The 16165-nt window shown below is 37.9% G+C and overlaps 3 protein-coding genes across 8 annotated transcripts in view; all 3 read right to left on the bottom strand.

The window, feature by feature from the left end:
• Positions 1-4809, bottom strand: part of wwp2 (WW domain containing E3 ubiquitin protein ligase 2) — a 56945-nt gene extending 52136 nt beyond the window's left edge. For 2 of the 3 annotated variants that reach the window (XM_032587343.1, XM_032587360.1), the window contains exon 1: positions 4717-4809. The gene's annotated coding sequence lies outside the window, so the exon portion shown is untranslated. Of the gene's footprint in view, positions 1-3599; positions 3620-4716 lie in introns of those variants that run through there. The other variant, XM_032587352.1, reaches the window with a different exon arrangement.
• Positions 4810-6310: 1501 nt separating this feature from the next.
• Positions 6311-10594, bottom strand: polr2c (RNA polymerase II subunit C). Its single transcript, XM_032548230.1, has 9 exons — positions 10422-10594; positions 10181-10230; positions 9852-9920; positions 9699-9751; positions 8368-8496; positions 8228-8279; positions 7969-8137; positions 7810-7884; positions 6311-6727 (listed from the first exon to the last, which is right to left on the bottom strand). Exons 1-9 carry the CDS (start codon positions 10505-10507, stop codon positions 6583-6585), a joined length of 828 nt encoding a protein of 275 aa, XP_032404121.1. The 5' UTR covers positions 10508-10594; the 3' UTR covers positions 6311-6582.
• Positions 10595-11404: 810 nt separating this feature from the next.
• coq9 (coenzyme Q9 homolog (S. cerevisiae)) lies at positions 11405-15990 on the bottom strand. Of its 4 annotated transcripts, none has more exons than XM_032548202.1 (9): positions 15886-15990; positions 14652-14844; positions 14394-14517; positions 13964-14106; positions 13272-13356; positions 12990-13196; positions 12630-12785; positions 12397-12450; positions 11405-11751 (listed from the first exon to the last, which is right to left on the bottom strand). In XM_032548202.1, exons 1-9 carry the CDS (start codon positions 15941-15943, stop codon positions 11716-11718), a joined length of 1056 nt encoding a protein of 351 aa, XP_032404093.1. In that variant the 5' UTR covers positions 15944-15990; the 3' UTR covers positions 11405-11715. The 4 variants fall into 4 exon arrangements, with proteins under 4 accessions (XP_032404093.1, XP_032404109.1, XP_032404085.1 ...); XM_032548218.1 differs by having other exon boundaries at positions 13092-13196; XM_032548194.1 differs by having other exon boundaries at positions 15877-15975.
• Between the last annotated feature and the right edge of the window lie 175 nt (positions 15991-16165).

Below are 16165 nucleotides of genomic sequence, written 5' to 3'. Positions count from 1 at the left end.
ATATAATTGCTAAACAGCCTCGGAGACACATTAGTCAATGAGATTACAGCCAAGGCTGTAATCTGAACTGATCGCTGCGATTTTCCTCTCCGACAACCAACGCAAACCTGCACCAAGTCTGCAGAGGGGTTCTGTCTACACAGGCTCAAATAAACATTTATTTCTTTTTTTGTTGCTTCCAATTATCTAAGAATCAATAGCAAAGAATGAAGTAGACTTTAAAATTAGTGGAACAACATGAACTGCAATGACAATACTGGACGTGAAAAACTCACTCCTCTCCATCATTTTGTCTCAAACACCCTGTTTGTGCTTCAACGTCTTGGTCAATAAAGTTTTAATTCAACTTGGTTTAATTACATACTGCCAATCACAAAAGATTTCATCTTGAGGTACATAAACAAATTAATCTTATTTCTATGCTGAAATAGTCAAATTAAGAGACAGATTTAAATTTAATTAAATACATTCAAATTCAATCCCAATTACTATTAATGCAATCAGGTTTAATCTAACATGTCAACTGGTTAAAAAAAAGGCAAATGAAGAAATGCTGCCGACTGAATCAAATCAACAACTTCACCGCAATCTTTCTAACCGAACAAGCATGTGGCGACAGTGGACAGATGACTGCACTGAGACATTGACTTTTCAGCAATCTCTCATATTGAGCATCCACAACATTAGGGTCCTGTGCAGGTATGAAGATCCAACTAAAATTAAAATGAAACCAAAACAATCTACTTAAAAAACAACAACTCAATTTTCACTCCACAACATTAGGGTCCTGTGCAGGTATGAAGATCCAACTAAAATTAAAATGAAACCAAAACAATCTACTTAAAAAACAACAACTCAATTTTCACTTAATTTAAACAATCAGTAATCGCTATAATAGGCAGGTGATATTATGGGTTATTTTTTAACTGAGACATTTGCAGCCTATTGTGAAGTTCAATCCATATGAGTCCACTGTGTGTTTAATATTATGATGTCTATAAATGTCACAACAGAATTTTTTTTTATCATTTTCTTTGAGCAGCATGGTCAATGTCACAGCAGAGGTTTGTGCCTCATCGGCTTCACCTTGAGCAAAGTCACAGATAAGCTCTGCAGCATTTAACTATAAGAAAACTGCAATGCACAACAAGACTGTAATCAGCTCAGATGCTGTCCTTTCTACAAACTCTTATCAAGGTAAGGTTTGTCACTCTGCTGGTTTCATTGCTGTTCACTAACACAGAGCTTGTACTTAAACTTGGTTTAAAATTAGTAAAATGTCTGTTTAAGATTGCATCAACATCTTCTTTTCATCAACTTCAATCCCAGACCAACTATAAAGCCTTTGTTTAAGTACTTGATACACCACTTAACTCCACCAATGAAAAGATAAATAACCTTAAAATTATAACAACATTTAAAGACTCGAACTGGAAGGAATTTTAAATATCCAAAATAAATAAAGAAAACAACAGAAACAACAAATAAAATTAATTAAACACCAAACTGACAAAAGAGAAAGAGAAAAAAATGATAAATCAACCAAATGAAAATTATTGAGTTTCTTTTAATTTATCATGCAATTAATTGATTTATTGTGACAGGCCTAGCATTGGCAGATTATTTTACTTATAGCGTGGAAAAAATTTCTTGCTATAAGTGAAATAATCTGCCAAAGGAACTAGCCCCTTTTTTCATCAATATTAAGTAACTATCTACTTAAAATGGTCTAGTTTCATTGTACTCGAAACTAGACCAAAATACTTGGTAAGATTTTGTAGTTTTACAGTGTTATTGCTCAGACAAAAAACAAAAAAGACACTGTAAACAATAAAGTAATGATGAGCAGCTCCAGACGTCTGTATGATTAATATATCACTCTGCACAATAAATTCAATCATAATCATTATTACAACATCAGTTTGTGCAATATTACAGTTACAATGGAGTGATTTACTGAATTCATCCTTTAAATAATTTTGGTCAGCTGCACAACCTCTTTCTGACCTTGATGGGTCCACAGCAGACATGGATTTTACTGAGTGACTGAAATGCTATTCAATTCAATTCTGTTTATTTAAACAGCATCCATTCCAAACAAATGTCCTCTAGACGTATTTTACAAAAAGAACATTTCTGGGCGCAGCATTCTTTTTATTGTTGATATCAGAATATTGTTGATATCAGCAACAGTGGAAACGTAAGGAAAGATGAACCTCCGGTCATCCAAGCGGACAGTGGAGTTGATCGCGAAGTATGAAATAGGAATCCTGATCAACTCCAATACAGTCAAAAATAATTTAGCACTTGTATGACTAATAACTTCGTACATGTATGTTCTCCTATTAGCCTCAGGGCTAAAAGAAAATACTCACCATTGCGTAAAGATGAGCCTGGTTGCAATCTGGAGCTCATTGCTACTATTTTATAACGTCATTTCCAATCACTAAACCAAAAAGCATGTTTTCCATTGATTTCTGAGGGTAACTATCCAGAAATACTTAAGAATAAGAACAAAGTTAATGATGTGAAAGTGGTTCCATTCTACTGATTATATTGCATCTACTCTGAAGTTTGCCTCCAACTCTTTGCAGCTGCAGACCTAATCAAGTTCATGGTATTCGGTTGTTTTCAGCTGCATTAATTCTGTATTGAAAACTGTGAAGGTCTTGGCAAGAGAGCCTGACATCACTTGATACAGAAGCTAATTACTTACTTACACAAATGCCGTGTATAGTCTTAGAAATAATTAGATATTGGCAGCTTGCTAAAAGAAAACGAAATAAAAAAAAACTGTGAATGTATGATAAATAATATTAATCTGTGTGTAAAGCTGGTTGTGACTGAGTGAGTAAGACTCAGGTTTTACTTAATCAGAATTAGGGAACTGTTGAGAGAAGGACGTTGAATACATTGCAGCAACGTTGCCTTGCTTTATTTATTTTTTTCAAAAAGACCAATTGTGTCATGGAAGATACCAGCACAACAGGAAATGTTGGCTGTGTTGGAAAATCTCAAAGTTAGGGTGAGGGTTTACAAAGTTAACAGGTAATGCACACAGAGACTGGTCTTTGTAATGCTAAAGGCAAAAACTGAGCTCATCACTAAACCAAAATGCTAAAGACAGTTTAAAAGTGAACTCAGCTTAACAACACGATGATCAGTGCACCTGTAATTTACATACAACTACATTATTTTATGTTTTGTTTGGTTGAATTGTTATCCGTTAAGGTAGCCTGAATCAAAGACTCACATTTTCTTCCTATTTTCTGACATAATTCAATTGAAATCCACAAGTTAATAATCGTTGATACATCACTTATTATTTTGTCCCATCAAAATGCATTGCCAAAGTCAAAACACAATGCGTCTCTCCGCTTTGTAGAAAAATATAACTGCTGCATCAAGGTGACTAATGCTGTCCTCCCAGCCTGGGACCACAGGAAACTATGATACATAGCTGGAATACTTTTGGTAGTAATCAAAGCAGATAACTGGGTGTTGAACCAACAAGAAACAAAAAACCCACAACCTAAGGTCACCGCCACAGCCGCAGATGATCCGATGGGATTTATCACAACAAAAGAGGACAACATTACCTCCTATCCACTCTGAAAACCAAGCTGACCGGCTGAACAGAATGTGGATATTAGCTGGACTGTTTGGAACCGACTTTAGTTTCATTTAAACTGTCAAATGTGTGTTGTTGATAAACAGACTTAAACTCAACCTAATAAAACATCCATGGCAGCTGCGCACAAAACACAAACACGGAAGATGATTGAGGTTCGCACCCCATAGTCAAGAGATAATTAGGAAACAGCAAAACTTCCGGCACGTCTTTTTAAAAAATAAGACGCAAGGGGAACACGCATCAACAAACCAAACGGGTGCAGGATACTTTTCAGTACGTGCACCACTCTCTTTCCTACCTTTGCAGTTTAGGGCGTTTCGTACCAGACAACAGAATATAAATAATCAACCATGCTATGGTTTTGCATGTATTTCAGTGCTTTCTTATTCTTCATAGAATGTACTGTGAGAAATTTTGATTATGTGACTCAGTAATGTTATCTGTCAAGAGCTAATTGCTCAGGTTTCCTCTGGTCTTATCAGGCACAACGCAATGCACAATTTTCAGATAATAAAAGGCAGTCGATATAAATTAAATGAGAGATTTTATCATTTCACTGTCAACTGTATCTCCGATGTAATGTTAAGGGGGAAAACACATGGTTAAAGTACACGAGTATAAAATGCATAAGGTTACATTGACATAGCTGAAGGAAAACAAGCTAGATGGGGGTATTATGTATGATGACACACCTAACGTTAAATATACTTTTTAAACGTTTAACAAAATTGTCTTTTTGTGAGCACACAGCTTTTAGTTTGGATTTATTTACGCTTTATAAAAAATGTAAAAAAAAAAAAATACCACACGTGATAGGAGTGGAAATACGCCCTTAACTTTGAAGAGTGCTCTTCCTCACATCCGGTCCGACGCGCTTACATTTAGCAAGCTTGATGCTAAGGAGGCTAACTGTTAGCTAGCCAGCTCCGTAGGGGGATTTCACAAAAGGACACACCGGCAAATGTCGTTTTAACCACCCGGGAGCAGGCGGAGCCGTGCTTATAGTAGCGTCTTATATGTCAGTAAGTGACAGGCGACTTGACATGCCGGAAATTGAAGCGAAGCAGTGATAATTCACGTACCTTGTTCAGCTGTGCTCTGCCGTTGTCGCTACTGAACTTTCATTTCCGCCTGTGACAAAACCACGTGACGAACCCAACGTCGTTGTGATTGCACAAAGACTTGTGGGTCATATTAGTAATGATAAACATCAGTTAAGCACATCAAATACCTTTCCATCTGAATTAGCCGATGTGAGTGCGCTGCATTGCTGTAATTAACTTGTCAGGTAGGTGAGAAATAAATAACTGGCATGGATCCTGGGGCGCTGCTAGGCAGACAAATGTAGAGGGGCAACACTCCTCCCCTCCGCCACCTATTTGTAATGCTGTTAAAGGTGACAATGAAAAGATAGATGTGTCAGGGATATTTATCATTAGTATGAACTAACTGGAATGTGTCATACAAATATGATCTAAATAAGGTAAGTGCAATTCCCTTAATCTCTGCCGCAGTATTTGAGCTTGTGACTGGATAAAATGTAACATTGCTCTCATGTGGTGCCGATATTCATCTTCCTCATCCGAGGTAAGTGAATTATTTGATATTATTATATAATACAGGGTAAGATAGCAAAAAATAAAAAAAAAATATTTAAAAAAAACCCACTTTACTCAAAAATCTAAGTATTACTCTTTAATCTGAAAACATCCACAGTAATATTAACTTTATATAATTTCTATTTGCTTCAAGGGTCATCATGAAGCTTCAACTCACTATCACTAAAATTTAGAGATTCACCAGATTGAAATGTCTGTAACAAACTTGCAAATATCTTTGGATGCTGCAGAAGTTCATATACGAGGACGTCTCATCACTGATATGCAAACCGTTCGTCTCCTTTTTGTTGGGTCGGACCCGAGCTCCCTCGCGTTGTTTCCAGATGTGAAAACAATTAACTGAAAGCCTGTTTTCAATCTTCTTACCATTTCAATTGTGTGACCAGACATTATATCCAATAACGCAGCATAGCTAAATTGTGCTAATCTACTTGGATAAAAAAAAAAAGAAAAATCAACAAAAAAGTCTTGTTTTCTTAACTTATGTTTATATCTCTCCAAAATGGCACTCACTTCCCTTCAGCCACCACATACACCTACAAGTGAAGGCATGAGGGGGAAGGCTTGCACCACGCACACAAGGATGACTTACTGCACTAAGACCCTCCTCCTGTCTCTGATTGGTTGTTTCTGATTGGTTATTAGCACTGGAAGAAGGCAGAGGAGGTCGATTATTTCCAAATTATCTGTCTTGTACTAGACCAGGGGTGTCAAACTCCAGTCCTCAAGGGCCGGTGTCCTGCAACTTTGAGATGAGCTTCTGCTGCACCACACCTGAATAGAATAATTAGGTCATTAGCAGGACTCTGAAGAACTGATCTACACAAGGAGGTAATTAAGCCATTTCATTCCAGTGTTTTGTACCTGTGGCACATCTAAAAACTGCAGGACAGCGGCCATTGAGGACTGGAGTTTGACACCTGTGTACTATACTGTCACAACGTACTGACAGCATAAATCTGTAAAAAAAAAAAAATCTTATAAAATATATATTGCAGCTCTAAGAGAAAGAAGCTGCTGCATTAATACAAAGCATTAGTTTGACAATAAAAGCAAATAAAATATCAAAAAACTAATTTATTTAAAAAAAAAAAAGCTTACATCAATACAAATAAACTCTTGAGAGACTGAGCATGTGTCACATTTTTAAGCTAACAGTTTCTGCTGTAATACAACTCCCCTCTGTTGAGTGAGGAAAAATTAACACAAATTAATTGAATATTACAGATGAATCTGATCCAGTAGATCTGGGTCTAATTTACAGAGAGGAGGAAGTTGCGTCTGAAAAGAGATCTTGAGGTCGAGCCTGCAGCAACAACAAAGGTGTCTTCAGTTAATGGTGAGGACGTCACTCTGGATCTCATGGCTCAGCTGGGTCTGCAGGTCGCTGAGCTTCTTCTTCAGAACCGCCAACGCCGACATGACGATGGTCTCCGGCCGGAGCGAACCGCAGGACTCCACGTTGAAATAAAATCTGGGGAGAGTCAAATCTCACATGAGCTGTGTTCAAAGTTTCTGTCAAGCTGCAGGGACAATTAAACAAGAAGAGAAACTACAAAAAGTTTATAAAAATGAAAATCAACCTTTTTGTTTTGCAACAATATGTCTGCCTTTGTAGATACATCCAGAGAGAAGATCATTTTATTAGTGATGTATTGCCAGTATCACTGGTATCAACCAATGTTGGTCATTTTTTTAACATATTGATCAGATAAGTAAAACTGGGCTAATGTTAAATGTTTATTTCCATCTTGCTACCGGTTATGTTTCAGGAAGGGATGGCTATGTGGTATTTGTTTAGGCATGTGACGGTGATAGTCACAGGCAAGGAATTCAATTATAATAGTTTTCCATTGAGAAAGGTTTGCCAGGCAGATGGAACATCAGTTTTGTCAGGATCAGAAATCCAGCAAACTATTCTAAGAAACTAGTCGAAGGAGACCAAAAACTTTGGATTAAGCCACACTCTTTCAATTGTATATTGCTTTTTCAACTCCAAAGCGCTTTACACTATGATCAGTCACTCACCCATTACTACACACATTCACACACTGATGAGGGTTAGCTACATTGTAGTTACAGCTGTCTTAAGGCAGACTGATATAAGCCAATTTTAAAAGGTGGTATTTGTTCTTCTAAATACTAAGGAAGTGAAGGTAAACTTCTGAATTTAACATTATTTTTTTCTACTATTTAGCAAATAGACATAATTTAGGTATCCGAATTATAACTGGAGAGTTAAATCTAGTTCAGAGACAAAAGAGACAGTGAGGGAAAATAAGGTTAACTATGTTTTTATACAGTTTATAAAAAAGTTTGGTTTCAACTAAATTTGCCTTTTTATTATTTTACTATCCAAACATTTAACTTCATGACTTTCCAAACTTAACACAGAGAGATTGCCATGTCCACTAAACATGCACGATATGTGTTTATGACATGAACAGGTAAGACCAAACTATTAGCATGTAATTATAGAAACAGTCAATTTTTGCTGAAAATATATCAAATACTTAAACGTTATACAAATAACTTATCCGCAGACTGTTTGCTCACCTTTCTGGCTTTCCGTTAGGGTCATAGGGCGCCTGAACTTCATCTTCCTCAATCTCTGAGTATTCACTCTTTGGCCTGAGAAAAATCACACCATTCCACCGCTGATTAAATGATCAGCTCTTGTACTTCACAGTGACGTTTACTGAAATGAATACCTACCATTCCTCGGGTCGTGGATAGACTGTGTGCCTCAGTGCGTTGTCCGGGTCATACTCGAATGAAACCCCCGCCGTCGGGTTCCACTTGGCGTGCTCTTTACCGAAGCCCTTCTTGGCGTACGCTCTCAGCCGAAGCTCCTGACCTTTACGGAGCTTCACCAGCAAGATGTCTAACACGGACAACACAAAGAGGATGTAAATTATTAAAAGATAGTAGCAGAAAAGACTAAAACGGGTTGTGAGACAAGATCTGAGGGTACCATCCTGCTCGACGTAGTCGTTCGGGTCATTGTCTCTGCTTCTGGAAGTGACCTGGAAAATCAAACAACTTCAGAATCCTTCCCTGGTCCACATCCTATGTACTGGATTATCAGGTGTGAAAACACCCTAAAAGACTCACAGGGATCACTCTGGGGTTGTTGGAGAGCAGATCGCGAGAGGTGACGTGACGCGTTTGGTCCTCGGTGCAGCGGACGTCCAAGGTCAGTTCCACGGAGCATTCGGGACAGAAGTCATCACAGGTGCAGTCCTGCAGGAGGAGCAGATAGAAACATACAATAAGCCGGCATTCCTCCTAGTCTGAGCAGTTTTCTTTTTTGTCAAGTTTGCAGAACCTCTGGTTTTTATACACAACAGAAAATACCAAATGAAATTCTGCATGCAAAGGATATTTTTCTTTGTTGTTTTGAATTTATAGACTGAACTTGATTAAGGTCAGATTGGTTGAAAGATTTGCATGTGTGTGCTTGGACGTCCGCTTCAGTTGGTACAGAAGCTGTAGTCCTCGATGAGGTTGTCCTCATCAAGGACAACCTCATCCTCGATGAGGTTGAGGTTGTCCTGGGTTCGATGCCCAGTCTCACTGGCTATACGTCCCCAACCCATTTCCTGCCCATTTATTGTTCAATAAAGGCAGCTAGAGCCTTAATAAAACTTTTAAAAAGCAGGGCCATCAGGATAAAAGCAGAATTATCTTAAGTGAGCTTTCTGTAATTAGTTCCCGTACTGAACTTTCTGTAATTAGTTCCCGTAATGACTAGCAACATATTTAAAAGCTTTTGTTCCCAGTAATAAAGAAAACTTTATTACTGATGTATCACCATAAATGTTGGTATAAATATATTATCTGAAATATTATCTAACATCCATAGTTGTGTTTGTTTAAACACTTAGTTGAGTAATTGTTCCAACAGGTAAAGTTTTACCAATATTCACCATTCACACAAATGCTTTTATCACACCGGGTTGATTTCGGGAGTTCATCCATCCAACCCTGCTTACACGGCATGCATCTTGGAAGAACCGAAGAAGCTGTTGCTGCTTCAGAAATGAAGGAGCAACGTGGCAAATTTCAGGAATGTGGCAAATTTAGACTCAATTATTTTTTAAGTAAAATCTTAACACATATTTAGTCAAAATGGCTCTTAATACGTAGTAGCACTGTGATGCTCTGACACTAGGAACACTTTTTTTATGTGTAAATTGTGTTTTGATTCATTTTCTTTTTGTGTGTTTTTCATTATTTGCTTTATTTTTTTCCTGTAAAGCACCATGGTTGCCCTTTTAGAAGTAAAAGCTCTATAAATGTTAACTGATTTATTCAGTACACAATCATCAAAACCTTCTTCCAGGTCACAGGCTTAGACTCAAACATTTATTTATTTATTTTTTTTGCCCAAATAGCTTTGAGCAACATCCGTTTTTGTTTTTCAGCTGCAACAGTCCACTCACCCTTGAATACTGCATTTTATCCACTATGTCGTCGCTGGTGAGGGGAATGAGACCTGGCGACACATGAAAAGCGAGCAGATTAGTGTTCAGATCTCTGCTCATAAATTGCCTACTACGCTGCAATCAACAGGACGGGGCTCTGGAGATACACACCGACTCTGTGCGCGATGAACTCATCGTGCAGCACTGATGAATTAGCATCGATTTGGATCCAGTCGATGGCTGAAAAAAAAATACTGAGTTAAAGTGAGGCTGTAGCTACAACAAATGTTGAAGAAAACCATAGTCAGGCCTTAGTTTTGTTTATCCTACTAAACAGCGTTTAAATGCTTGTAATAGTGGTTGTTGAAAGCGTAATGTCACACAATAATAAAATAGAACTTCGTCTGTATTTAGCATCCGAAATCATGATGTTTAGAAAAACGTCGTACCAAAACAAAGGAACTAAAAGGTATGATGGACCAAAGATGTTGTTACATTACCTATTGTGGGAACCTCTGACATGAAGACACGACGGAGAGAGTTTGCAACCCTGAAAGCAAGACAAAAAGGTGTAAGACGTGATGCAACACTATATATGTTTTGTAGGCCTGACCTCTATTTTCTCTGGCATTTATTTTTCTTGTATCGTCTCGTAACTCGTGCTTCTATATATGCACACAAGGACAATGGGCGCCCTATTCCCAATACAACTTTAAAAAGGGGGGAGAAATAAATACTCACGCCAAATCCGTGTTTTCGATGACGAATTTGACATTTTCGTCTGTCAATTCTGTTATTTTTACCGTCGGCTGGTTAGCATACGGCATCCTTAAATGTTATTCTGTTTAAAAATGACGAGCACTGCACCACCTCGGCTTTTAGGCCTCCCGGAAATGACTGCTGAGCTGATTGGCTCAACGGAGGAGGCGGGACTTCAGGGGGCATTAGTGGATTTTCAAAATAAAACCCCGCTGGTCGTTCTAAAATAGGGCCCGTAACCTTCGCAATTCTTACCCCGTTATTGCTTAGCTGCAAATGCTAGACCTTTTTATTTACAAACAAATATTTTGGTTTTTAGATTTCACAATGAAGAAAAATAAAGTTTTAGTTTAAGAAGATGGATGAGTTTCCTTCTGTGGGATGTTGAAATTTATGGAAGATGGAAAAAATTTAGTTTCCAACTTCATGACACAAAAGACAAATCTAGAACATCACTAGTGTTTTTAGTGTGATTATGTTGTGTTATTTTTTTTTTAATGAAAAAAGTACTTAAACAAGCATTTGTTATATTTCCAATTTACATTGGAAACAGTTCACTATCATTTTAATAGTTAGGTTAGGTTGCAGACCCCAGCTGTTCTAAGTTCTTGATTGAGGTTAAAACTCTACAACAAAACAAAATAAAAAAACTGTAACTGATTTTCTTTTTAGTCTGAAAAAATATTAGGCTCTTATTTCAAAGAGAAAATTTCCCCTGCTTTTCTTAACCTCGCAACACAAAGAAGTAAATATTTTGCACTACTGAACTGGTAAAGTTAAAAATATATATATTTACATAAAGAAAATCACGGTTACAACCCTAATTTGGACACTAAGCTGCATGGTTCTATTGTTCAACTTGCATCTGTGAAAAACCTAAAACCAAAGAGAAATTGCTTTTTTTTAAAATACAGAATGAATGATTTATTTTCTACACATGTAATAAAAATCACAACAGACATGTGTTGAATATACACTACTTTATTTGGCTTACGACTCCACAACCAAATTGAATCTGTTCTTGTACTTCTATACAACAGAAAAAAAAAATGATTTGAGTAAAACAAAAGAAAGCCACTCATACTGAAGGTGAACTGAAATATACAGAGGACTTTCAACAAATCAGGTATTTCTGTGTTCTTAAAATGAATAGTGAAATTCCTTCAGCCATACCATACAACTGAAAAGATAAGATCAATCCCCCCTCTCAGAAAACACACCATCCTCAGCTCATGACATTATGGTTGGGCTTCATGTGCCTCAGAACTGTTTCACATCATCGTTTCTGGTTCAGTCCTGTGAGGTTCTTCAACTGAAAAAAACAACATATTTTAAAAATGGGTCACCTTATTTCAGCTGACATTTATCATTAAATACAAAGCTACTAACGCTCATATTAATAGGAAGTATTAAAAATAATTCAATATAGTATTCAGCATGATAAAAAAGAACACTAAATAATCTAAGGCCTGCACGTGCAATGCTCCAAAATAAATGCAGTAATTGACAGATGACAGGTCCACAGAGGGTTTGTTGGAGAATTTTCTTAAATAGGGATAAAAACGTACTTTCTCCAATACATTGAGATGCAATCATAAAACTTTTTATCAGAGCTGGTGGTATGGTAAGGTGGCATCTTGTCTGTTTTTTGTTGCACTAAAAGCTCTTGAGGAAGAGGAAGAGTGAGAAAAGGTGATTCAAACAATACTTTGAAAAAAAAACAACAACAACCTCTTCCTTCTCTACAGCTGTGTTGTAATTTGCAGTATTGAGGCAATTTTGCAGATCCAATGCTGCCATCATGTGGGCAAATGTGGATGTTTACAGAAAGTCTAGCAGTTGAAAAATAGACCATGTCCATTAATAAGGAAAGGTCAGAGATGTGCAGTAGAAGCCATGATAATTACAGTAGTTTTATCCGCTGATTAAAAAGAAAAAACACACCCTGAAAACTCACCGTTACTGCAGCTCCCATGAGACCCTGTGCTACAGCTTCACCAGTCAACTGCATCTACAGGGAAAAAGAAAATTATGCCACGTCGTCCAAACAGGTATTTTGGTTTTTACTTCATTCACACTTTCTCTCTGCTGCCCACTCAGGGCAGAGAAAATTCAGAACATTACTAAAAGAGAGAGATTCATCTCTTGAACGATCAAACTTGAATGTTTTATGCCTCAACTCTTCTGTACCTGCTTTGCCGTGACGGCCATGTTGGTTACATCCTGAATGCGGTTATCAAGGAAGGTCCAGGTGTCCTGGAAGTCCGGAGAGGAATCTTGCAGCATCACCAGCTCTGTTGAGTTGTACAGACCGGTCAGCACTGCCCGCTTCGTGTACCAGTTCATCTTCAGACAGAAGGCAGACAGAAAAATAACTTTGACATTTTGTTGAGGAAGAAATAGACTTTATTATCCCATATGAATTTACCATTTATTAAGACAAAAGGTGCAAACTATCAAAAGAAACATGCAGAAGAGTGAGGTTCAGAAATCTGAAGAACAAAAATAGAAAGAAGACGTGAAAGTTGGCTTGGTGATGGGCGGGGCAACCTGAGACGTAGCAGGCCGGATATTGTGAGGGTGATGATGAAAGGGAGAGAGGAAGGTATGAGCAGAAGAAGAGGAGGATCGAAGGTGGGAGGATCCACTCACATCTGTGGAGCGGTCCCCGGCGTAGTACCAGATGTCGTCCACCATGGTGGAGAGATGCTTCAAGCTGTCGGGGATGTTGTGAGGAAGGAGCAAGATGCTCATCGCCTACAGACACAACAGCAAGAAAAAGATGAGATGTAATTCTTACTGTTTCTGCTGGGAGTGAGTGTTGATGGTTACCTGTGGCCAGGATTCCATGTAGGGGATGTACATCCGCAGCCTGGTCTCTACTGCATCTCTTAGGAAGTCAGCCGTCTTCTTTGGTCTGCAACAAAAATAGCCGACAGGGAGTTTGGGTTTACTTTTCCAAAAGTCTCACAAAAGTACGTATACTATAACTTTTGAAAATTTTCTCAAATCCAAACCACAAACTTCACTGAACGAAAATTAGATTTTATGCGACAGATCAACCCAAAGTAATGCATAATAGTGACTGCAAGGTTTCAAAATGTTTTACAGGAAAATATCTAAAAATTGTGTGGCATACATGTGTATCCAGCCTTCCTGAGATAATACTTTGGAAAACCAGCTTTTGCTCAAATTACAGTTGCAGGTTTTTTGTGGCGTGTCTCCATCAGCTTTGCTGATGTAGAGACTAAAACGTTTGCCCCCATTTTTGCAAAGCAGCTCAATGAAGCAAGATAGCATGAAAACATTAATTTTCAAGTCTCAACATACATACCCAACTTGATGTATGTTGGTTTGACTTTGACTAGCTCATTCTAAAACATTAAAATTTCCTCATCTGAACCCTTCTGCTGCAGCTCTGCTTGTAATTTAGAGCTGTCCTGCCAATGAGTAAAGTCTCAAGTCTCTTGCAGACTCTAAAAGGTTTTATTTCTGAAATGCACAGTGAGGTTGTGCATACATACTCGACTTGACCCAGCTGGACTTGATTGTGTTGTTCAGCCAAGATCTCTGTCAGATTGGAATTGCACTGGGAGATGAAATGTAGGACCAAGTCTCCCGCTCCGTTGGTGAACATCCCAGTGGAAGCAGAGGACAAACCCACAGCCTGGGGGCAGCACAGCAACAACAAAAACATGAGCTGACCCTTCAAAGATAACCTGAAGCCTTTAAAATATTGTAATTAATTTACTCCTGTTAATTCCAATTGTTGCACTTAGTCTAAATCCAGATAATCTCAAATTAAACAACTGCTTCAAAAATTAGCTTAGCCTTAAAAAGGTGAAGAAGTTGTTTTGAAAACAAAAACATTCAAAAGAAGTCAAGATAACATTTTAACTGATGATAGAAGAAGTAAAAAATGAAAAGTAAATATGGAAGTTGTTTAAACCTTACTTCAGCACCAGCGGAGATGGCTTCCATGGACCAGCCGTGCAGCGGGACAAACTCCAGAGCCGCCGTCAGAATTCGAGCCTGCAGCTGCTCTTCCGTTTCATACTCCTCGTCCTGCTCCTGGTCACTTTGTGCAAACACAGAGTAATAGTTTACAACGAATGCACAATAAGTTAAACTTGTCTGAATTAGCATTTTGAGACAGACTGCTCAGTAGGTGGAACAGCAGCAGAACTCGCAAACAGCTTCTTAATGACTGACCCGCTGCTTGGATCAAAATCCTGCTGGGAGGTGTACGCATCGTGGGTTGTGGATGATGATGATGACGAGGAGTAGGACGAAGATGCAGAGTGTTTGTCAGATTTGGACTCATCATTCAGTCTCAGTGCTGCACAGTGGAAGCCTCGTCTCAGGCTGCTGCACTGAAGGGTTGTTGATGTCGGTGCAGCGACCACTGGAGGAGGGCAGAGATTTTACTCAGTCTCCAAATCAACTCGGTTATTAGGGTTTTTCATTAAGAACGGTTACTGGGTAACAAAAGTCTGAGCTGGGATGTTGTTGCTCACACGGGGGAGCACACTGAACAAGCAGGTTACTCATTCACCACAGATGTCTTTGAATTTCAGCAACTTAATATAACACATAAACAAATACTCTTGTTTAATATTTGTTTTCTGATGGCTGGTGTTTGTATTTTTATTATTACTTTATTATTACACTGAATATAATTTCAGATTTTTGTGTAACTTTTCTTCGGGTTAACTTAGAAAGTGAGCTATTATTGTTACAAGTTAATTTTCTAAACTACAGAAAAGTTATTGTTAGGGAAGCTCAAATGGGAAAAATTGGACTGATGTTGATATGAGGTAGTAATCCTGCTGTTATGTTAGATTTACCAATGTTTAATTTTAAATTTTATCCGATTACTTGATTAATCGTAAGAACAATCGATAGATTACCCGATTACTAAAATATTCGATTACAACAGCCCTAGTTATTGTGAGACAAAACAAAGCTTTATTCTACTTTTCTCTATTGTTGCTCCGAATGACTCCTCTAAATTAAAATTAATCTCAAATATAAATACTGACATAGTCCAGCTTATATCTGCATCTGTGCTAGCCGTTGAAAATTTGTCATGAAACAAAAAAGTAAACAAGTATACTCAGCTATATATAGCCGATTTATTAGAAACAACACTTGCCATAACTGCAGAAAAACACGCCCCTCAGCTGTAAAAACTAACACGCTTACAATGCACTGCAACACGATTAACATATGCCTGATTTTATTACTTAAAATTCTTAATTTTTATAAAGCGTACGCCACCGAAAGGTAACCTGTTTACTGTCCTTCATGATCACCTTCGGTTAGATAACGTCAACTCTGAGGTTTTTTTTTTCAAAATGTAAAACTGAAACAGAAAGATTTGCAGGCGTGTTTTGATTTCTTGGGTGTTTTGCGGTGAAACAAAGCAAGAACTAGCCTGTCTTACCGCTGGATAGCCCTCGGAGGAGCCTTCCAGCTCGCAGTCCTCTCAGAAGCGCCGCCATGACAAGCTGCACAACTGGGAGGTTCACAGCTGCGTCACTTTACCGCGACGCAAATTTACCGGAAGTTTAGTTTAAAACAAAACTTGACTGCCAAAACAACTTAAAATTAAAATCAATATTACTCCATTTTTTTTTACATAAAACACAATATTATGCAAAAGAATAATTATATATTTAGTAATAAATATACATCACCACATTATCTCTGTTTGAATTAAATTC

The sequence above is a fragment of the Xiphophorus hellerii genome, chromosome 2, assembly GCF_003331165.1.
Source record: "Xiphophorus hellerii strain 12219 chromosome 2, Xiphophorus_hellerii-4.1, whole genome shotgun sequence".
In the NCBI taxonomy this organism is placed as follows: domain Eukaryota; kingdom Metazoa; phylum Chordata; class Actinopteri; order Cyprinodontiformes; family Poeciliidae; genus Xiphophorus; species Xiphophorus hellerii.
Note: the sequence above shows the minus strand (reverse complement) of the source record. Positions and strands in the feature narration are given on the sequence as shown.